General features: G+C 46.1%; 2 protein-coding genes across 3 annotated transcripts in view; one reads left to right on the forward strand and one right to left on the reverse strand.

The window, feature by feature from the left end:
- Positions 1-23,087, forward strand: part of LOC144116335 (parafibromin-like) — a 198,262-nt gene that overhangs the window by 148,058 nt on the left and 27,117 nt on the right. Inside the window, exon 15 of one of the 2 annotated variants that reach the window (XM_077651082.1) lies at positions 19,254-21,152. The exons of the other annotated variant lie outside the window; for it this stretch is intronic. Within the exon in view, the coding sequence (XP_077507208.1) occupies positions 19,254-19,302 (49 nt within the window). The 3' untranslated portion in view covers positions 19,303-21,152. Of the gene's footprint in view, positions 1-19,253; positions 21,153-23,087 lie in introns of those variants that run through there. 2 annotated transcript variants of the gene reach the window in all.
- Positions 3,100-21,072, reverse strand: LOC144116339 (uncharacterized). Its single transcript, XM_077651086.1, has 3 exons — positions 20,956-21,072; positions 18,570-18,748; positions 3,100-3,264 (listed from the first exon to the last, which is right to left on the reverse strand). Exons 1-3 carry the CDS (start codon positions 21,053-21,055, stop codon positions 3,229-3,231), a joined length of 315 nt encoding a protein of 104 aa, XP_077507212.1. The 5' UTR covers positions 21,056-21,072; the 3' UTR covers positions 3,100-3,228.

The following is a 23,087-nucleotide window of genomic DNA, read 5'->3' on the forward strand; positions in this document are numbered from 1 at the left end:
GTTATAAATGGTTTTTTTCCCCATAGACCTAATGCATAAAATGACACTCTCATGTCGACCCATCGTTATAACCGATATATCGTTATATGTGGTATCGTTATAAGTGGACTGCACTGTATTGCTACAACAACATTAACGCCAGCTAGCAAGAAATATGCAAAGGAATTGAGGTTGCCCGACTCAACAGCAAGGTTACGAGTGAATGTTCTCCCACGCTAGGGCAGGGGAGAAGCTCCGAGGCCCGACGGGCTGAGCTAGAGGGAAAATGTCCCCATTAGGCGTCGCCCACCGGCAGAGAACGGAGTGTCGTGCTGGAATGTCAGTGCGCGTTGAGTTCCCGAACAGTAGGGAGAGCTGCCTGCTTCACGCGTAGAAATCACGCCGTTTGCGATGCTGCGACGCTGGCATCCTTCCATGTTAGTTAAGGTAACTAGAAAGGACACCACGGGGAAACAAACCCTTATGAGGCGGGGCAGTCCCCACAGGGACCACCACACTGACTGCCAGCACACCAACCTTTCGAAGGCAGTGAGTATGCTAAGGAAGTTTGTTTTTACTCCCAGTCCCCGAAAACATTTAATCTATGCTGCCTAGTTTGGATTGCATTTACGCTACTGTCATCTAGTACAGTTAAACCTGGATGTAACGAACCTCGATATGGCACATATCTCGATATTAGGAAGTTTCTCAATTCCCCAACGATGCCCCTATTTAAGCGCGTGTATTCGAGGCCTCCATGTAAGGAAGCTGTTGCGGCTGTTGACCTTGATATAACGAACTGGCTACGCCATCTATATGCTAGCTGGTGCTGAGTTACTCGAAATTTGGCAGAACCAAGCAAAAGTTTCGTGACGACAAAGTGCGAACTGACAGGAGAGGAACGCCGATCGCAACGAGCGGCTGCAGTTGACACAGTGCGCTGTGCTTTAGCACTGTCGGCGCATCTCTGGCACTTTCTCTTTTGGAACGTCATACCACGTGGCACACCAGCTCATGCTCAAAAGCAGCGAAAAAAAAATAGGGCATAGCAAAAAAAGAAATGACATCTGCAGTGTGTGTCCATTGCCGCTGCGCGGTTGCTCGCGGGATTCTGGCGCCGATAGCTCTCGCACCGGCGACGCAGGGTGAGGAGTCCGTTTCCTGGGGCAGTAGCGAGGGGAAAACCGAGGGAGGGAACATGCGGGTAGAAGCACATGCCTCCGCAGTCAGTGATGCGGCCGCGCATGTTCTCTAGCTCAGCCGTGGCGCCCTTGCCTCCCCCACCCTCCCCAACCCGCTCGTAGTGGCATTGTGCGAGCCTGCGTGACCGAATTTCGGGCGACTGGTAGTGACACGGCAACTATGGCAAGTTCAAACGAGCTCTTGCTGTACAAGGGGTTAATCATTATAACCAGGTTTAACCATACATCTCTTTTATTCATGGAACTCAGAACTGTGAAATTAGATAAGTTGTACATGTTTAAGCTCCTGTCACCTTTTAAATGTGAAGTACATAAAGGCACACACACTTTTGGAACATTGTCAAACCTTCAAAACAACGCTTCTTCATGCTCAGTGAGCCACACAGAATTTGGCATGTCCAGAGATCTCACACGAACTATGAACTTCAGATGATGCAGTCTAGCGTTCCACTGGTTTTAAATAAATTCCACCTTACAATAGAAAATTTGCACGTGCTTTCTAAAAATGATTTATATGTGCTTTTTGTGTAATGCTTAGGATCATTCTTTTAGAGCGAAAGCTCTACTGCTCCCATTCGTTCTTCAAGGTCAGGTCGGTATGCAAAACGACCTTGGGAGGCAGCGGAGCGAAAAATATAAATAATAAAATATATATATATAATAAAATACTCCTCCCATTCATCAAGATTATGTCTGTATGCAAAACGACCTTGGGAGGCAGCGGCATGCAAAATGAAAATAATACAATAAAAACAAAAATACCATAAAATAATAAAACAAAAATACAAAATAAAACAACAAATAAAAATGAAAGTTACGAATGTCAGAAAGAAATGTGCGAAGTATTGCACAAAAGCAGCTTTCGCTCTGCATTAAGGTTCGGCTGAATTGCGGTGAACCTTCGTGAATTTTTTCTCTTCATTTTGTTACGTGGTGCAGTAGTTTACACCTTATACGGTAGAACACCATCATAGTAAAGTGACTCGGACCAGCTAAAATCTTTACTATATCAGGGTCTTTGTGGTGATTGAATGGATCTTAGGATGCTCTCTGATAATTCGCTACTTACCAAACACAAAATGTTTGTTTATAAAAGAAACACTTAAATACCTTTCATCCTGCTCTTGTCATCTCTTTATGTGATATTTGTTTATTTTCAGTCATCACATTTTATGTTATCACGTTTTTTATTTTGTTTACTTGCGGAAGTACCGCATTTTCATGAATACAGTCCAGATATAAATGTGACACAAATTTGATTCCATGTGTGAACCAAAGCTTTGTGTGGTCACAGCTTTGTCTTGCGCAGCCTAGGCATCATTTAAGGAACACCACTTGCTCAGTGCCAAAACGCCAGCGCTTCTTGTCACTGCTTCCACGCGCTTCGCGCTGCCATGCTGTGAATATCCGCCCTTCTCTTTTCTACTCCTCACTGCACTTTTACTGGCTTTCCTTTCTCAGCGACCTGCACTGCCCATTTTCTAAGTCCATAGCCTGCTTTACTTTTCGTCTGCGCTTTGCCCCAAGGCCTTCGAAAAGTTGGCTTCTCCTCGCAGCTGTGGAGCTGGCTGGTGAAGCAGTTTTAAAGAGCGCCGTTTTATTATAGCGAAAGGGATTCGTAAAGAGCGGACACTCCCATAGGGCCCAGTGGCAAAATTGACGGTAGCGCACCAAACGGCTGGGTGAGAACCTTCCGGTTTCGGTTTCAGGCGCATGCAGTTTGAATGATAGCATGCACTGCGGCCTGCCGTGCCCTCATAGAGCATCATTTCTGTTTAGTATGGTCTCCTATTGTTATCTATTTACTTTCGGTCCAGAAAGATGAAAACTTACATTCCAGGCGCTCTTGACTAGCCATCAACGCAGCTGCGCCACGGCCTTCATCAAACAGTGCCAATCCAAAAAGGACGCCAGGTGCTTTGTGAAATGAACATTTATTTATTTTGCTGCATAACCCAGCAACCTATTACAGTAACTGTCGCCATTTTGCACATAGCTGTGCTCGTTCCGCGCTTCTTGTGCGTCCATTGTTGCTGCAACATGGCTCTCAGCAGTGCTTGTTGCTAACACCGTGCACAGTCAGCTGAAAAACATAAATTACGAGCAGGTGTCATTCTATAGAATAGTAAAGCCCGGGATAGAATAGTAAAGCCCGGGACATTGATGATCTTGAAATTAAACCTGTTAAATACGTCTTAGACCTGCTTACTCCAGCTCTTTGTCACATTTACAATACGTGTTTACATACTGGTACCTTTCCAGATATTATGCAGTGTGCAAGAGTAGGAGTGATATATAAATCAGGCGATCAAAATAACTTTTCAAATTATCGACCGATCTCAGTGTTACCCGTTTTTTCCAAAGGTCTAGAAAAAATAATATGCAAGCGAGTCACCAGTTTCTGTGATAAGCACAAGCTTTTATCTCCACAGCAATTCGGGTTCCGTCGAGGTATGTCCACTGAATTAGCTTTGTTGACGCAGAAGGAATTAATACTTAGAGGGTTTGAAAATAGCAAAATGACCCTAGGTATTCTGATCGATTTCTCGAAAGCATTTGACAGAATTGACCACAAAATTTTATCTACAAAGTTAGAGCATTATGGATTTCGAGGAGTTTCTGGTAACCTTCTCAAGTCATATTTAAACCACCGTAAACAATGCGTCGTGATTAACAAAGCTCACTCTTCCCTATTAAATGTCACTTCAGGTGTGCCGCAAGGCAGTATACTCGGACCGGTTTTATTTAATATTTACATAAATGATATAGTAAACACCAGCACACTTGCATCTTACATCATTTATGCAGACGACACAAGCATTTTTTTCCAGTCAGCCAGTATTGAAGAACTCACTGATTTCGCAAATGTTACACTTGAAAAATTCTCTCAATGGACTCAAATAAATAGTTTACAAATTAACGTTGCTAAAACAAGAGCCATATTATTTACGCCTGTACAAAAGGTTATCAGTCGGGATATCGACATAAAACTCGGTTCCGAACAAATAAAAGTCGTTAAAGAAATAAAAACATTGGGTGTGACGTTCAATCAACATCTAAACTGGAATGCCCACGTGGAACGCGTGGCGGGAAACCTGGCAAGAGCTTGTGGCGTACTGTGTAAGTTTAGAACGATGCTTCCGACTAAAATTAAGTTAATCCTTTATAATTCAATTTTCGCTCCCCATATTAACTACTGCAGTCTTGTATGGACGGACACAACTCAATCCAACCTTACCAAATTGATGCTATTACAAAAGAAAGCAATTCGTCATGTAGCAAATGCCTCATATGACGCCCATACAAGAGAACTTTTTGCTTCGTTTAATGTACTCCCCATACACCACATACATAAACTTAACCTCATTATGAAGTACAAACACAGTGTTCAAACTAACAACGAAACTTTCCTCAACTTATGTAATTTACATCGACCTTTAGAAGTGCCCTACATATTCAGAAACAGAGAACACTGGTCTATACCTTCTTCCCGCACTAATCAGGGTCGGCACATGCTGCAGTACCACATGCCTACATATTTGAATTTCCTACAAAATAAAAATATAGATATACATAACCTTAGCAAATACAAGTGGCAGAAATACCTTATTCTTGAAGACATATGAGTTTAATTATGTTTCTCCGACACAAACTGCTTTTGTATTGCGGATGTATTGTATCTTTTTATCATCGTCTATTTTCCTGCTTCTATTATGTGAACTTGTGTACACCCGATTATATTTGACCCTTTGGAGCTGTTGACGCGATTTTTTTTTGTTTTCCTGCTAGATATGTTTCTTTCATTTTCTGTGCGTTGAATTGTAATCTTCATATGTATAAATAGTCTGCGACGAGTTAACACAGATACATGTTCATTTCTCACATCAAAACTATTTCAGATATAGCACCTGTCTTACTGCACATTCCATTGCATACTTTTTTTTTCGCTGGTTCTAAGTCCTGCATGTGTGTGTGTGTGTATATATATATATATATATATATATATATATATATATATATATATATATATATATATATATATATATATATATGTGTGTGTGTGTGTGTGTGTGTGTGTGTGTGTGTGTGTGTGTGTGTGTGTGTGTGTATATGTAATAACGTGACAGTCTGTTGGCCTTGTCAATTAGGGGTGGGAGCCTCGTCAAGCTACTGAGTTTGTGGCTTTTTGCTCCTACCCTAGCATATTTTTCTGTTCTTCAGGACAAAAAATGCTGAATAAAGTTGATTGATTGATAAACCGTACACAAAAACTGTGCGAATAGGCAAAACACTTGAAAGCGGCGAAATTACAAACAAGAACAACATGCTTTTACGAACCTCGCATGTGGAACATTTATGCACCACATACAGTACTAAAAGATATCTCCGAATGATTTACAAGCATTCCTCCGTTCCCTGACGTTATTCTCTGCCCCCCAAAAGCTTTAAGTCCCATGCTGTAGCCAACTGTGCGTTTTGTTCAACAAATGTTTGGCACCGTGGCGGCTGCAACACTCACAGTGTGTTGAAGCACTGAGAACAAGTGTGCGGGTGCAGTTTGCATGTCTTGAGTGGCATAGAAGTTAATTTTCGGTGCACCAGCTCCTTGTTTTCATACGAGTTTACAGTCGAAACCCACAATAACGAAATCGCCAGAGACAGCAAAAAAATTCGCTTTCGCGAGAATTTCGTTGCCGCTAAAATGAGACAGAAAAGATAGAAAACAGCCCGCAGAAAGAAAATTTATTGCCCAAAGTCGGTTAGCTTGGTTTGCCGAGCCTTGCCTTGCAGCAACTTCATAGTTCTACTTTCACATTGCAAGAAGTGATGTATTGCCGCGTCGTCGTCGTGTGCGCCTAAAAACGATCGGATTGTGTCAAAGGCGTCCAACACATTCCTCGGGCTTACCTTCTCCATGTTTTGGACCTTGGTCCTCGGTGTCGTCGGTTTCGCACACGCTGCTGATGATAGCATCATCGGTCATTTCTTCAAGAACAACTACGTCGTCATCAGTACGAATGAAATGATCGACACTGAGGCCATCTGGAACAACATAGTTGTTGACGGCACAAAGCGCACCCCATGCGTTGGCCAGTGATTGCGGCCCTGCGCTGGCAGCACAGTCATTGTGAAGTGAGTCTTCATGCATGTCTTCATTTGGTGACTCTGAATCCGAGTCGCGCGCGTGATGTCTGCTGGGTGGGGGTGAAGCCCACGTGCTTGAAACAGTGCTCAATCACGGCCGGAGGCGTCGCAACTCATGCAGTGGCCAGCACCTCAAGAGCTATAAACAAGGCCACGTCGGTGGGACGCTTGAGATGGAGATTAAGTATGAGACGCTGAATTAGCCTCTCTTTGTAGGCACACTTCGTATGACGCCTTGGTCGAGCGGCTGCACAACAGAAGCGCACCAATGCGAGAAAAAAAAAACAAGCGCACGTTTGTGAGCTCCATATCAACGTAATGGGTGGTACAGCCGTCTAAAAGAAGACTCACCGACCTGCCTGCCTTTCTCATGTCGGCATCGAAGGCCTCAAGCCAGCTGGAAAATATTGAACGGGTCATCCAAGACTTCCAGTTTGAGGTGCACTGGACAGGCAGCGTGCGGTTCCCCTTGAAGCAACGGGGCTTTTTGCTCCGGCCAATGACAAGAAGCTGCCGTTTGTCAGTGCCGTCCCCCGCAAGGGCACCTTAAGTCTCAAGGTGATGGTGCTTGGCGCCACCACGGACCCTAGCTCCCATACCGAAGCTGTCATCGGCACCGTGGCGATAGGTTTTAAGGTGAAGGGTAGAAACCATGAACAGTGGCGGTCGGGGCCATGGTCATGCCCCGGCCGACAGGCTCCCCATCTGTATACCAGGTGGGGGGCTCCGGGACCTTCTTGTGTCTATAAGGGTGAAGCACAAGTGACAGAATAGGAACCCTTAATCCATACATGCCGCATGGATTCTCAATTTCCCCCCCTCAAAAAAACAATCGGAACCGGAAACGGTAGCGCACCGAAGGAATCGCAGTTCCAACTGCTTAATCTGCTGAAAATTTCCCACAGTTCCTGATAGTCCATGCTGTTGAGCAAAACGCTCCAGTGGCAGCACTATGAGTGTTTGTAATACAAAAGTGGCTACTGGCTAACATAGGCGAGGAATATGAAGCAAAAAAACTATCCTCAGGAGATCTTCTTGTACAAGTGAAATCCAAAAAGCAGAGTGATGCATTACTCAAACAAGAGAAACTTGCCGACCTTGACATTACTGTAACACCCCACAGAAGCCTGAACAGCGTTCAGGGAGTAATTTCTGAGCGCTTGCTAATGGCAGAGGATGAAAAAGAGCTCCTCGAGAATTTGCGTGACCAAAACGTGACGTCCCTTCGCCGCATCACAATAAGTCGTAACGGAGAAGAAAAAACAACACCTCACATCGTTCTAACATTCGGCAGCACTCGTTTGCCCGAGACTGTCCGAGTGGCATTCATCAGGTGCCCAGTGCGCCCGTACATTCCTAACCCTAGGAGATGTTTCAAATGCCAAAGGTATGGCCATGGCAGCAAGACATGCAGAGGCAAGGAGACCTGTGGCAAATGTGCCGAAACCGAACATGAAACCGACAACTGCCAAGCAACTGAAACAAAATGTGCGAATTGCAAAGGTCCACACGCAGCCTACTCGTGAACCTGTGAAGTTTTCAAGAAAGAAAAACAAATCATCAATCTGAAAGTACGAGAAAATATATTCTACCCTGAGGCAAGGAAAAAGTTTAAGGAAGAGACAGCCAGGTCATATGTTGACGTCGTGCGCCGGGGGGCCGAGCGGCGTCTGGTGACAGTGGGCACACAGTACACCATCGTTGATGTGTGCCTGCCCCGTCGCCCACTCGAACGGCACTCTGGTGTCGGCACCATTGACATTCCAGAGGTGCACCTGACGGCGGCCTCTGGCACAACCAAAGTTGGCGGGAGTGGTGATACACCACCCCAACTTCAGGCCACTGCCCAGGCAGGGCCATCCACATCTTCAGGTGCAGCCAAGGCTGCCCTGTCATCTCAAAAGAAAGGCTCGCTGGCCCCTGAGCCGGTAGGCCACACGGCTTCCCCCCGTAGGGAGAAGCCACAAATCCGTACCCCCGCGGGTTCTCCGCGGAAATCGATCGCCTCGCATGAGTCGATGGATATAAGCAGTAGCCCGCCTCCGCAGCAGCGGTGGCGGAACTCCCTTGAACACAAAAAGGGAGCGAAAACTCCAATAACAGGCCCCAAAAACCGGGAGCATAGGTTTTTTAAATATATCACCAAAAGTTATTGGATATGGCGTTCCTAATTCACTGGAACTGTCGAGGCGTACTAAAAAACTACAGTGACGTAACAGATATTCTTGCTTTATATTCCCCGGTTGTTTTGTGTCTCCGGGAGACAAACTTGGGATCGAAACATAAAAATATTTGAAGTAAATATAGTCTTTTGCCACGGCCGAGAGCAACCAAATAGGCTCTCTGGAGGTACCGCCATAGTCGTTCAAAGTAACATGGCCACTCGTGAAGTCAAGCTTCAAACTACATTTGAAGCCGTTGCAGTATCTGTAGTACATTTTAAAACAATTACAGTATGTTCCGTATACCTCCAACCACACCTGACAGTAACACTCCATGACTTGGAAGACCTTTTAAAACAATTACCAGAGCCATATCTGTTAGTCGGCGATTTTAATGCTCACTCCTAATTGTGGGGAAGCGAACAAACGGACACTAGAGGCCGTATTTTAGAAGATTTTATTCTGTGCAATAATATAAGCCTGCTCAACAGGGGCAAACACACATATTGTTCTCCAAGCTCCGGAAAATGGAGCTGCATAGATTTGTCTCACATCACCTTCTGTTTTTACTGCTCTTAAATGGGATGTCTTGGACAACCCGTATGATAGCGATCATCTACCCGTTCTTATAAGCCTAGCATCATCTCTGCAAATCGTTCCTACAAAACCACGACGTTGGAAACTCCATTTGGCTAACTGGGCACTGTTTCAAGAAAATGCCAGCTTAGAAAAAATAGATCAAAATAACTTAAGTATAGTTAAGTATAGATGAACTTAATGAAATTATCACAAACTCCATTATCTCCGCTGCGCGGCGCCTGGCTATACCTCAATCTTCTGGAGTGGCGAAACAAAACCACAAAACCTGGTATACAAAAGAATGTAGACTAGCAAGAAAGAAACAGAACGAAGCATGGGGAAACTTTCGGAGGTACCCCACGCATAAAAATCTCATAAACTTTAAAAAGGCAAGGGCAGAAGCCCGATATATTCGCCGTAATGCTGAAAAATCTTCTTGGCAAAGTTACGTGACCTCAATAAATAGCCCAACCACATCAAAAGAAATGTGGGAGAAGTTACGAAAGCTAGATGGTAAATATTCCCCATTCACACTTCCCCTTCTAACAGCTCCTAGTATACAGACAAACATCGTAGAACAGGCAGACATTTTAGGTGAATATTTTTCGGTAGTTACCAGCTCATCACACTACACAGAATCATTTCTAAGGTACAAAAACACAGCCGAGAAACAAAGACTCCCTACAAGTGGATATACAAATGAACCATATAATAATTTATTTACAGTTCAATAAATCAGCACAGTTTTGTCCGCTGGCAAACAGACAGCACGGGGCCCGGATGGAATACACTATCAAATGCTGTCCCACCTCTCCGAACCTGCCATGGAGGCACTTTTAAGTTTTTTAATAAGGTTTGGGTGTAGGGTAAACTACCTGAAACCTGGAAGAAGGCCATCATCGTTCCATTTTTAAAACCCGAAAAATCACCAACCTCTCCCAGTAGTTATAGGCCCATAGCACTCACCAGCTGCCTTGCAAAATCATTTGAAAGTATCGTGAATATTAGATTAACCTTCGTGCTAGAAGCCCGTGAGCTTCTCGATGTCCATCAGTGCGGTTTCAAAAAGGCATGCTCCACAACAGACCACCTAGTTCGCCTTGAAAATACTGTCCGTGAGGCCTTCATACACAAACAACAATGTCTTGCTGTTTTTTTCGATTTAGAGAAAGCATATGATGCAACCTGGAGGTACGGAATTCTTCACGACTTGGCTGAACTTGGCATTCGTGGCAGAATGTTGAACTGCCTAAAAGATTTCCGGTCCAACCGTTCGTTCAATGTACGCCTCGGTTCAACCCTCTCGACAATTTTCATTCAGGAAAATGGAGTGCCTCAAGGAAGTGTCTTAAGCACGACCCTCTTTGTTAAAATGAATTCTATTAGCAAAATAATTCCAAGGCCTGTTATGTATTCGATCTATGTTGATGATCTGCAGATAGCCTGCACGTCCTCAAACATATCAACATGCGAAAGACATCTGCAGTTAACAATAAATAAACTTTCAACATGGGCTGACCGAAATGGTTTCCGATTCTCCCCACAGAAAACAGTGGCCATTCTTTTCTCACTCAAACGTGGCCTACAGACAGATCCTAGACTACACCTGAACGAAACCGAATTACCGATAAAAAGTGAACACAAACTTCTGGGCATAATGTTTGACAAAAAACTGTCCTTCTTGCCCCACATAAAGAACCTGAAGAAGAAAACTTCTCGGTCATTAAATATCTTAAAGGTGCTCTCACATAAATGCTGGGGGTCTGATAGAACCTGCCTTTTGCACATCTACTGCAGCATAGTTGGCTCTTGCCTAGATTATGGGTGTATAGTGTACAACTCAGCTCGACCATCCTACCTTAAGCAATTAGACCCAGTACATAATTCAGCTTTGCGCCTGGCAAATGGGGCATACAGGACATCACCAATAAACAGCCTATATGTCGAATGTAACGAACCAGCCCTCGCAGATAGAAGAGCCATGCTCACATGTGCATACGTCCTAAAAACCCGTTCACTACCAAAACATCTCTGCTACTCCATAGTTACGAAGTGCCCGTCTAAGCAGCTTTTTAGTAACAAACCGAATGCGACGAGACCCCTTATCCTCCGTTTCGAAGAAATTTACCAGGAATTGGGTATTTTAGACACACTACCTGATGTCGCCCAGAGACCCAAACCACTGCCACCTTGGTACACCTTTCCCGCTGTAGGGGACTACACAATGACACAATTTCAGAAAAAGCAAACTCCACGTGAACACATCCTACAAGAATTTTTGGCACTAGAGGAAAAGTACAAAGAATGCACAGCATTTTATACAGACGTTTCTAAAACATCACTTTACGTAGGAAGTGCTGTGGTGCAAGACAAATGGGAAAAGGTAGTTCGGTTACCTCAGTGCGCGTCAATTTTCTCAGCTGAATGTTATGCCATTTCGGTGGCTGTATTAAAAATAGTCGGAAAGAACATTCAAAACAGCATTATCTACACGGACTCGCTGAGTGCAATCACAGCACTGAAAGCCAGAAACGTAAGGGAACCTTTAACAGGAAATATAATACATGACATAATAACTGCTGAAACACAAGGACATGAAATTAAGCTCTGTTGGATACCAAGCCATCTCGGAATTCGTGGCAACGAGAGAGCTGACACGTGCGCTGCTCAAGCTCGCCATAAGGAAGTCCAGACTGTAAATATACCCTATGCAGATTGCATGAAGTTTGTAAAAAATAAACTTACAGAAAAATGGCAATGTACATGGAATAGTGAAGAAAATAACAAACTACATTTAGTAAAACCTATTCTGGGAGAATGGAGATCATGCAGGCATCAGGAACGTTTTATAGAAATAATTTTTAGCCGCCTGCGCATCGGAAACACACAACTTTCTACTGACAAAACAAGACAAACCCTTATGTGAGAAATGTGGAGATGAGCTGACAGTTAATCACATTTTATTCTCGTACTCACAGCTTGAACGGCTAAGGAAAAAATATTTTACTGTTTTTTACGATGAACGCATTCCCTTCCACCCCAATTTACATTTAGGAGATTATCCACTTGCACGAACTTCATCTGTTTTTAATTTTCTGAAAGGTGCGGCCATCTTAAACAAAATATGATATCAAATATCGCAGAACTAATAATTCTAAATATTTTTTGCCCCGTGCTTTCGCGCATTTTATGACGCACCTCATCCATTTTCTCAGTCCTGAGAAGAAGGCTGAGGTCTGCATTCGATTTGATGGGCTCCTCGGAGTCCTTGTCCGGACAAGGACTTTCGCTGAGGACACCCAATTTTTGAAATAAATTATACCATGTGTTTGGCGCATGATAGCCTAAGTTGCTTATGCGCCATAAAACCCAATACAATACAATACAATGTCAGTGCCGTCCATATTAGAGCACAACAATACTGTACGCGCTGCTTGCTGTGCTTCCCACCGTGTCTTTTTAGCTTTCAGGTCCAGGGTCTTCGAAGGCAGCATTTGATAAAATGAACCCGTTTCGTCTGCATTGTAGATGTCTGTGGGTTCGTACTGCCCCAGAGTTTTTTCGGCAGTCAGCTGCCACGTCGACGTTACCACTGGGTCCACTCCTGCTGCTTCGCCCGAAATCGCTTTGGCCACAATATCGTGATGGGCTTTAAAGCGGCTCAGCCAGCCAGCGCTTGCTCTGAATTTTTCATGCTCGAGCATGCAGGCATCGCCCAGAGCCTTCTATTGCAGAACTTTGCCAGACAGAGGCACTTTGTTCGCGCGCTGTTCACAAAACCAGGCAAAGACCGCCTTGTCGTCGTCCGTGAACGCCACAGCCGTCACTGTTTTGTGCTGTGCTCGAGCACCACTCTCAAGCGCACTGAGAATGGCTGCCTTACTTTTCAAAATTGTAGAGAGCTGCACGCAATCCCGTACTCGTCGGCAATATCCATTTTTCCCTGCCTTTTTCTACTTGGACAATGATGGCAGCCTTCTCGTGCAGCGACAAAAATCTTCACTTTTTGGCTGGCGGAGACATCTTTTGATACGCAAACGTGCCGACTGCAGCTCATGCACACACACGCACACACACACACGCCGCCGCCGCACACAACAAACGCATGTGCACCACTTTGCAGGCCTAAAACTGCAGTGCCGGTGATCAGTCTAGTGTCGCCCCCTGATGGTGTCGCTGCGAGGCTGCCTTCCCAGAACATAGCCTCCGAGATCACTCACGTGCGTTTCGGAGGCCATGCACTGAGCGTGTCCAGGCGTGGCCTCCAGAAGCACCGCCCCGCGGAACCAATCACAGAGGGCACGCACTGTGCCGGTATGGTGGCTAGTGCCGGCTAAAGGTGGCTAAAGTCGCCCCGGCTTCAAGGTTGCCAGGCGCCAACACCATCGCTGTAGCCACGCAAGCGCGTTGTGGGAGTTTACTCAATTTGAGCGCTTTTTTGACGCTGTTATTCATAATATAGGAGACAGTATACGGACCGGCGTTGTAGCAAATTTCGTTATCGTGGGATTGCGGTACGAAAATGTTTCGTTACTGAGAGATACGAAATACATTGGCCCCTATGGGCATTTGCCGAGGATCCGGAAATATTTCGTTGCGGCGAAAATTTTGTATTCTCAAGATTTCGTTATCGCGGGTTTCGACTATTTTTCCCCCCTGGTCATTTAGAAAACTGCACTCCCGTGTTGTCACTACACGGACGCAATTCGAGTTTTCACTGGAACAGATGACGGTGTCTTCAATGCTCAAGTTACTAGTTTTCAAGCTTTTCATGCATTGCTTTTTATCCCAGCAGTCTTGAAATTTACGCGCTCATACTAAGAACATGAGAACGCTTGTTTTCGACACATTTGCCAATTTTTTTCAAGCTGACCGTATATTTTACCCGACCGTCAACGAATATCACTCTTAAGAAGTTGTCTATTGTTGGGGGCCATAAAAAACTTTGTGTCCCCGTAAAACTCAGCGCACAACCATGCGAAACTAACCGTTAGGCAAAGCGCACAAGTTATGGGCGCACCCTTCGTTAACTGTGCACCGACCGGCGTGCTTGCGCCATGGTTCAAGCATGTAGATGTGCCTTCTACAACTGCGTCACATTGCGCCGTCCGATGTCAGCAAAACTGCTTGAAATGCAGCGTAGTTTGGCAAAAACTAAACGTTTTTCACCCCCTCACTGACGGAAACAGCAGGAGTGCCACGAACCATGCCAGAACAGCCGGCAGGCCACGAGGCGTGCATGCCTCTTCACGAACTGTGTAATTCAAGGCACCGTCCGGTGTGGTCACCGTAAACTGTTTGAAATGCAGAGTACCGTATAAATGCCTGTAAGGGCCGCCCGTGTATGGGTCACATCCTGTTGTCCCAAAGGACATATTTTAAGAAAAAATAGTCGTGTAAGGTCCGCACCCAAACTTTCCACAACCCACGCAGAGATAGCCTTCGAAATGCACAGGAACTTCCAGATGCCGCCCATGGAGGGGGTCCAAGACCGCGGGTCATCAACTTTTTCCTCCTCCGCGGGCTCCCGTTATCCATGTTGGCATCAGTAGCACCAGCTCCAGTTTTTTGTGGCTGTCAAGGCACGGGAGTTGGAGTAGCGTGGGAGTTCACTGTTGTTGTGGCTTTCACATGCTTCCACAGCTGGTTGCTATTTTTAACATGATGGCCAAGCACTTTAATAGTTAGGCGGCTGGGAGTTTGCTCTCGAACGCGGCAAGCGGACGAGAAGTGCGTCCGACGATGGTGCAACCAAAAAATTGCATTAACACAAGCTGGGAAAAGTGCGCTTTCTGAGGCAAACCGTGGAAGTTTCCCGAACTGGAAGAACTGCTCTGCTATGTGATGGAAATGCGGAACAAGGCTATGCGTTGACAGGGGACAGGCTCCATCCCACAAGAAGTCGTGCAGCGACTTCTTGTGGGATGAGCGTGCACCCGAGCACAGCACCAGCTGTGGAGTCTGAAGACTCCACGGTGATGATCGAATGTAGAATAAATGCCTCTCATTCCCTAATTGGTGCGTTTTTACTTGCAAAATTTTTTTTAGACATCGTGTATTTGGGCCACAGCCCGGAAATTGGCCCTCTAATCTGGAAAAAAAGTGCAGCCCTTACAGGTGTTTATCGAGTTGGAATCGTTGAAGTTTTGCTGTATTTCATTTTTACTAGGAGGAGCGCCTTGATAGGCCATGAAGTTGCAGTGAGCCCTCCTTTACTCTAAGGCGGGGTAAAATTTTCTGATAAACAGACTTTTGAGAAAGCAAACCATTGATATTTTCGACTGGTTGTGCGTTGTAAAAGTTTAGGCCCTCTTTGTAGCCTTTTTTTGCAGTGGAAACTCCATCAATGTTTAATCATGGTAGAAGGAGCCCGATGTAGCAGCATAGCATTGCAAGAAATGCAACAAACAAATAAGAGTGCACAAACTTCACTAAATAGCATCTCAGTATATGTTGCCTCCCTTGGTCTGGCCGGTCATCATTGTGTAGGGAAGCATACTTTGTCACGTCTGATGTCTCTACCATGCCCAACAGCATGTGTCTCGGCAGTCAGCACCAGAACTTCACAAAGTGTAGAGGTTGTGGGGAGCACATAGTATGGCCTCGAGGCATGCAGACCCTGGGCCAGATATACAGTTAAAACTCGATTTAACGAAGTTGAGGGGAGCCGTGAATTATTTCGTTAAATTGAATGAGGCATTTCTTGGGCACATAATTCAGTACATTCGATTACAGTAAAACCTCGTTAAAACGTACCCGCTTAAACAGTACTTTCGTTTTAAAAGTAGTAAAGTCAAGTCCCCGACTGAGCACCCATTGAACATAATGCATTTTGCATCCGCATAAACCGTACCAGCTTATCGCGGTCGTATCGGTTAGCACGTACCATTTTCACTTTTCGTCGCACTCGCGCGTGACGAATTCACGCCGGTAGCACCGACCCAAAGGACGGTTCGGCTAGCGGCGCAACAATCTTCCCTAAATACCGCCGACGGGACGGCAAGCCACACAGCTAATGACAAATTGGCGCCAAAGTTGGTAATCATACAACTAGCGCAATCTTTGGGGGTCCGTATGGTCATCGTCATGACCCCCCGCGCTACTTTCGAGTGGGTAGCGCCAACACCACGACCGGCGCCGCTAGCGCGTATGAAAAGAAACAACAAAAATTCTTACTCGACAAGAAAGGCCCGAGGGGACTACAAATTTATTTTCCGCCAAAGAAGTCGGTGATCTTTGCCTGCGTGCGCTTTGTGAGCAACGGCCGCACCGATTTCTCGTAGGTCTGAAGTGCGTCCAGCGCGTCTTCCGTCCCCTCATGTGCGCCGGCAAAATGTTGCAGCAGATCGAGAGCATCCATCACCTGACCTGGTGTCGGCACGGGAGCTTCGGCACCTGCAGGGTCGTCGGCAGCGTCTTCAGCCGTCACTCCCTCCACGCTTCCTACAAGCCGCAACATATCGGCATCAGTCAAAACTTCCGTTGTGACTGCGTTTGCGTCGGCGTTCACGTAATCTGAGAAACTTATGCCTGTGGGCACTTCATCCACTGAGCGAAGGTGTTCCCAGGCATCTTCATCCTCGTGCACGGCGCTCGCGCAGTCCGGACCAGCTTCGGCAGTTTCAGGGCCTAGTGTACCGAAACCGGCAGTCCTGAAGCAGTTGACAATTATCGACGGCCTCAATGCTCTCCAAGCCGCCGCCACCATCTCAACCGCCATAAAAATATCTATTTTCGTCTCGCGCTTCAGCTCCAGGTTGAGGAGAACTCTGTCGACGACTCGACGCTTGTATGCGCACTTCACGCTATTAATTATCCCTTGATCCAAGGGCTGAACCACGGACGTTGCGTTTGGGGGGAAGTAGCGGAGCTCCACACTGGTCAGCTCGACCTCTGCAACGTAGTGGGCCGTGCAGTTATCCAGCAACAGGCACACTTTCCTTTTCTGGCGACACATGTCGCTGTCAAATTCCTTCAGCCATGTAGCGAAAATGGCACGTGACATCCACGCCTTTGAATTGGCAACGTACTTCACAGGAAGCTTTTTGGTGCCTTTAAAACAGCGCGGCCTCGCACTCTTTCCGATGACAAGCGGGTCTCGTTTGTCGGTGCCGTCCATGTTGACGCACAGCAAAAGAGTCAGCCTTTGTTTGCTGTGTTTGCCGCCGTGGCACGCCTGCCCCTTCAGGGCGAGTGTTTTTTTAGGCAGCATTTGGTAGAATAGGCCGCTCTCGTCGGCGTTGTAGACGTCGCTGGGGGCATATTTTCCCAGAATGTCGGGCACGTTTTCAGACTGCCAGTCGCCGACTACAGCCATGCTTACGCTGCTCGCTTCACCGCTAAGCACTTTCCCGACGATGCCGTGTCGCTCTTTGAAGCACGACAGCCAGCCGGGACTTGCCTTGAACTCGTTGTCGCCCAGCAAGCACGCGAAAGAGCGAGCTTTTTGTTGGAGCAGGTCTCCACTCACGGGAATACTATTCTTCGCCCGCAAATCCATAAACCAGGCGAAGAGGGCCTCTTCCATTTTGCTTTGAGGAGTGGTCTTCAGCGTTTTTTTGCGCGAGAGATTCCCCGACGAAGTGGCGCGGAGGATGTCATCTTTCCCTTTCAATATTGTGGAGAGAGTACTCGCTGGAATGCCATGTGATGCAGCCACGTCACATTTCTTCTGTCCACTTGTCACAGCACGAATTATGTCCGCTTTCTCGTCCAGGGTAAGCCTTTTTCGTTTCTTGCAGGGCTCCATCTGCTAGTCAGGAGGGTTAGCGGCGCGCTTGCTCGAACACACCACGTCCGCGTTCACGATAGCAAGGCTAGACTGATGGAGGCCTAACAAGCTGAGCTTGACAAAGACGTGCGTTCAAAGGCACGGGGAAATCCGCACAAGAGCGAACACAGAGCGCAACACACACACACACAAAAAAAAACTCGAACTGCAACAGCGCCATCTATGAAATGTGGCACGAAACTTTTTTACTGCTGGCGCCATCTCGTGAGCTCGACTCAAAATTAAAACTCGTTTTGCGCTGCGCAGTTTGAAAAAAGCGACGGGATGAAGATGCTCCGCGCTGTTACCGCTGACTCGCAATCAATAAATTTTGGGGTGCTGTCTACAAAATAGACCAAAAATTAACACTTTTTCACCTTTATTTCTCGAAAAAAGGTTCGTTAAATCGGGACAGATCACGGAATCGGTTTCGTTATTTTGGGTTAGTCAAAGCATTGAACCCTATGGGCGTCTGAGGGGGAATTAGGATACCTTCGTTAAATCGAGATTTTCGTTAAATCGGGTTTCGTTAAATCGAGTTTTGACTGTATAAATAACTGAATTTCATCTAAAAATCTGGAGGAATGGTTAGCTGGGTGAGATGGGTGAGACAGTAACCTACGTAATAGGTTACTGTCACAGACTAGTAGGCTTGGAATAGCGTGTCTAAATGGCACGTGCCGTATGAGGGGTTGAGAACTGACACTTCATTTTGAATGCCATTGCTGGTACCTTCTGAGGTCCAGCGGACAAGGGGTGGAAGCAGTGGCAGCTGTAGGCCATCTGGTGGTCAAAAGAAATGGGGAGGCCATCCTGAGTGGCAGCACATTCGTATAGATCTTTCCAACTTGGTTGTAGCCTCATTGCTTCCTGGACTGTTTTTTGCTCCTGGCGCGACCAATTCACCGCACCTGCAGCAGGGGCGCACAGTGGATTAGTGAACAGTAAGGTGGCACTCAGGTAGCGGCTAGTAGCACTCCAGCAAGCAATATGCTGGCAGTCAGGTTTGGCTAGTAGCACTCCAGCAAGCAATATGGTGGCAGTCAGGTTGGAAAGGTGTGTAGTGCTGACGTCAACAATTTTAGTGTCGTAGCACTACGTTCATTTGACACTTTTTCGGGTTTGTGCGTGTTCTCATCAATCACATGTCTGAAAACTGTATCAGCAAGGCTTTGGTTTACATTTTGTAGTTCTTAGCTGTGCCCTTGCAGGATAGGAACGTGTGGATTGCTGCTTCAGAAATTATGTGTGCCCGAGAACGTTTTGTTGTTGGCAGATGTGAAATACATTGAACCTTATGGACGCTCACTTTACACACAAGGATTTCATTTTCACTGGGGCTTCTTTTGTAGGGGAGATTTCACTTTTGTCACGGCAGGGTTCATTTGTGCACATGCCTTGTTTTTTGTTTTGCAGGGTCGAGTTTCAGCGTACGTGGATGCATGATGCAGCTCGGAATGCGTAATGAATTCCTGCAAACTGGCAGCACTGTCTAGTGGAGATGTACACAGCGATGTTCCCGAGCAGTGCGAGTGTGGCCCTTCTATTGGCATGGTACAAGATTGTTCGACCACAGCGTGACCCCGTTTCTGCCTGTGCTTGTGTCTGCCTTCATGCTTTTCATTTCTTCAACATCGGCGCCATCTGTCTAATTTTTTTTTTTTTTCACGTTGCGCCAGACTGCTGTGGATTGTCATTGTGGTGCGTCTGCAAACAACTCGCCGGTGTGGAGCCTTGCAAGTGTGCTGCACTGGGTTCCCCTATTTTTGCTTCCTGCTGAAAGCTGGATGGTTTTGTTGTGCTGATGTACCTTTGTTGTTGCAGTTTTCCACCATTTGTTCCCCACCCCTTTAGTATTTGCTGCTTTCACTAGACTCAGTACAAAATGAATTTCATCAACAAGGAACTGACTGTTGTGCTTTGTGCATATGGCACTGAAAGGGAACACAACTGCTGTGGCCACTAGCAATGCACTTGGCCATTTACACTTTTAAGAGAAGAAGAGAAAATGAGATGAACTGTGTCTTGCTGCGCGGTGAGTGCAAGGTTTGCTTTCACAGGAAGATGTCGTCATCCCATGTCGCCTGCATGTTGTGAACAGATGACTACACTACTTGGGGGGAGCGGCAGAGGCCACATTGGCTTTCTCTTCACAAAGGGGCATGTTGAATCAGCTTGACTCAGTTTTTTTTCCCCCACATCATCTGCTTTGCAAGTGTGCTGCACTTGGTTCCCCTCTTTTTGCATCCTGCTGAAAGTTGGATGGTTTTGGTTTTGTTGTGCCGATGTACCTTTGTTGTTGCAGTTTTCCACCATTTGTTCCCCCCCCCCCCCCTATATTTATGGCTTTCACCAGTCTCAGTACAAAACGAATTTCATCAACAAGGAACTGACTGTTGTGCTTTGTGCATATGGCACTAAAAGGGAACACAACTGCTGCTGCCACTAGCAATGCACTTGGCCATATACACTTTTAAGAGAAGAAGAGAAAATGAGATGAACTGGGTCTTGCTGCGCAGTGAGTGCATGGTTACCTTTCGCAGGAAAATGTCGTCATCCCGTGTCACCTGCATATTGCGAACAGATGACTGCACTACTTGTGGGGGGGGAGCGGCAGAGGCCACATTGGCTTTCTCTTCACAAAGGGGCATGTTGAATCAGCTTGACTCACTCTTGCATTGTTTCTCAGTGTTTTTTTTTTCCCCCACATCATCATAGCCAGCCAGTGTTTGCAAAACACCACTTGTGTAAAATAGTTCCTTCCTTGCCTGTGGATGTTTGCCTTACTGCGGTCAATCCTTATTCTTTTTTTTTCCCTTCGCCTGAAAGTGTGTTGCGTGCTCCCACGTAGTGCAGCTTCCATGTTGGACTGGCTTCCAAAAGTAGTACGTTGAAGAAAACAGTAACTTTCAGACGAGTCTTTTCTGCGCCATTAGTCTCTAATGGCACTTGAACTCGTTTTGTAAAAATAGATTTTTCTCTCCTGTTTGGGATGTTCAGCAATGGTCTGGCTTGTATGTATTTTTTCATGTGCATTTTGTGATGTATGTTAAAAGCTGTGTTGATATGGCATACAGTTATACATCCACAGTGAAAAGTTTATGGAATGGAGTATTACCGTTGCGATGCACCCTGGGTGCAAATCCATAAACTCCTGAGTGTGGCTGTGTCAGCAGTGCCAGTACTTGAGCTTGACCTGCTGGAATACACATGGCCATGAATGCCTTCTGTACCTTTCAGCTCGTGCATGCATCTGGGATAAGGAGAAGCGTGTTTATCTTTGTGTGTAAATAATAAACATCTTGGAGAGAACAAGCACCTGGTGTATGGTACCCAAGTCATCATCATCATCAGACTGACTACACCCACTGCAGGGCAAAGGCCTCTCCCACGTCTCTCCAATTAACCCTGTCGTTTGCCAGCTGCACCCACCCTATGCCTGCAAGCTTCCTAATCTCATCCGCCCACCTAACCTTCTGCCGCCCCCTGCTACGCTTGCCTTCTCTTGGAATCCACTCCGTTGCCCTTAAGGACCAGCGGTTATCTTGCCTTCGCAGTACATGCCCTGCCCAAGCCCATTTCTTCCTCTTGATTTGGACTAGGATGTCATTAACACATGTTTGTTCCTGCTACGCTTGCCTTCTCTTGGAATCCACTCCGTTGCCCTTAAGGATCAGCGGTTATCTTGCCTTTGCAGTACATGCCCTGCCCAAGCCCATTTCTTCCTCTTGATTTGAACTAGGATGTCATTAACACATGTTTGTTCCTGCTACGCTTGCCTTCTCTTGGAATCCACTCCGTTGCCCTTAAGGACCAGCGGTTATCTTGCCTTTGCAGTACATGCCCTGCCCAAGCCCATTTCTTCCTCTTGATTTGGACTAGGATGTCATTAACACATGTTTGTTCCTGCTACGCTTGCCTTCTCTTGGAATCCACTCTGTTGCCCTTAAGGACCAGCGGTTATCTTGCCTTTGCAGTACATGCCCTGCCCAAGCCCATTTCTTCCTCTTGATTTGGACTAGGATGTCATTAACACGTGTTTGTTCCCTCACCCACTCTGCCCGCTTCCGGTCTCTTAAGGTTACACCTATCATTTCCCTTTCCATGGCTCGCTGTGCTGTCCTTAATACCCCTGTCACACGGGCATTTCGAGGGCCCTCGAACTGATAGTCGATCGACTCAAAGGCGATCGAGCGCTGCTGCATGGGCAGTTTCAATGGCGATCGAGTCAATAGCCTATCGAGTCATCGGAGCAGCGCGGAACTCCATCGAGATTTCGAGGGTCTTCGAGCGCTGCCCAAGGTTGCTAGCGTTGCTTCGAGCGGCGCCAAGCGCACTTTCGTACACGACACATTCAAGGTACAAAAGCATGAACAAACATTATTCGCCTAGACTTTAATGCTAGCAGTCTGTACAATAATTCTAAAATTGTATCAGACTGGTTTTAAGCGCATTAATATGGCATTGCGTTGTTTGCGTATTTTGCGTTGACAACATGGCGGCGCCCTGCCCGCCCGCTTCGCAGCGATAACAACTTCGTCGCTAATCCCTCAAAGCAATATCGTGTTCTAAGCTGTTGTAGTCTCCTTCGATTTGCCCATTCTTACCCTCGCATAATGTTTCAAGAGACAAATAGCTTTTGTTTTTCAGATATCAAGGCGACTTCCCATGTGTTAAGCCTGACGAAGCAGCGCTCCGACGCAGTTGGACTGGCTTGGCTTTGGCTCGTCTTGTATTAGAGTGGCTACAGCAGTGTCTGCATCTGTCCGCCGCGTGCGTGCAATTAAAAGGGTTTTAAACAACATGCGTGTATTTAAGCATTTCGTATACATTTATCAAATATTTTTGCTATTTTTGTAAAATCTAAAGTAGCGATTGTGGCGCCTCACAAGCGTAGCGTGAGACACGAGAACCATTTCAATGGCCATTGAGATTTGCCGTGTAGCAGCGACACAACTCCTTCGAGTTCGATAGTGATTGAGAATTTCGAAGACCCTCGACTCGATTTTATTTATTTATTTATTTATTTGGTACCTGCATCGCCTTTCAGCATTACAGCAGGGGGGCACTTTCACATTCAAAAAACAAAAAAAAATCATGCACTTAACGAGTGAAAAAAGGCATCATTAGGTAGAACATTAACAATATGTGGCGGCAAAGCATTCCATTCGCGAACTGTTCGCAGAAAAAACGAATAACGGAGTACGTCACCTTTAAAAGGAAATTCATGAAGCTTTAAATTGTGGTCCC

Source organism: Amblyomma americanum, chromosome 1 (assembly GCF_052857255.1).
Source record: "Amblyomma americanum isolate KBUSLIRL-KWMA chromosome 1, ASM5285725v1, whole genome shotgun sequence".
NCBI lineage: Eukaryota > Metazoa > Arthropoda > Arachnida > Ixodida > Ixodidae > Amblyomma > Amblyomma americanum.

Bases quoted from the DNA above. Each gene is read 5' to 3' on its own strand.
- LOC144116339 (XM_077651086.1), bottom strand. From the start codon at position 21,055: ATGGCCATGTGTATTCCAGCAGGTCAAGCTCAAGTACTGGCACTGCTG. The intron at 18,749-20,955 runs GTAATACTCCAT...CCCCTGCTGCAG, and splicing joins ACCCAGGGTGCATCGCAACG to GTGCGGTGAATTGGTCGCGC. The intron at 3,265-18,569 runs GTACCAGCAATG...TATGTTTTTCAG, and splicing joins TGTCCGCTGGACCTCAGAAG to CTGACTGTGCACGGTGTTAG.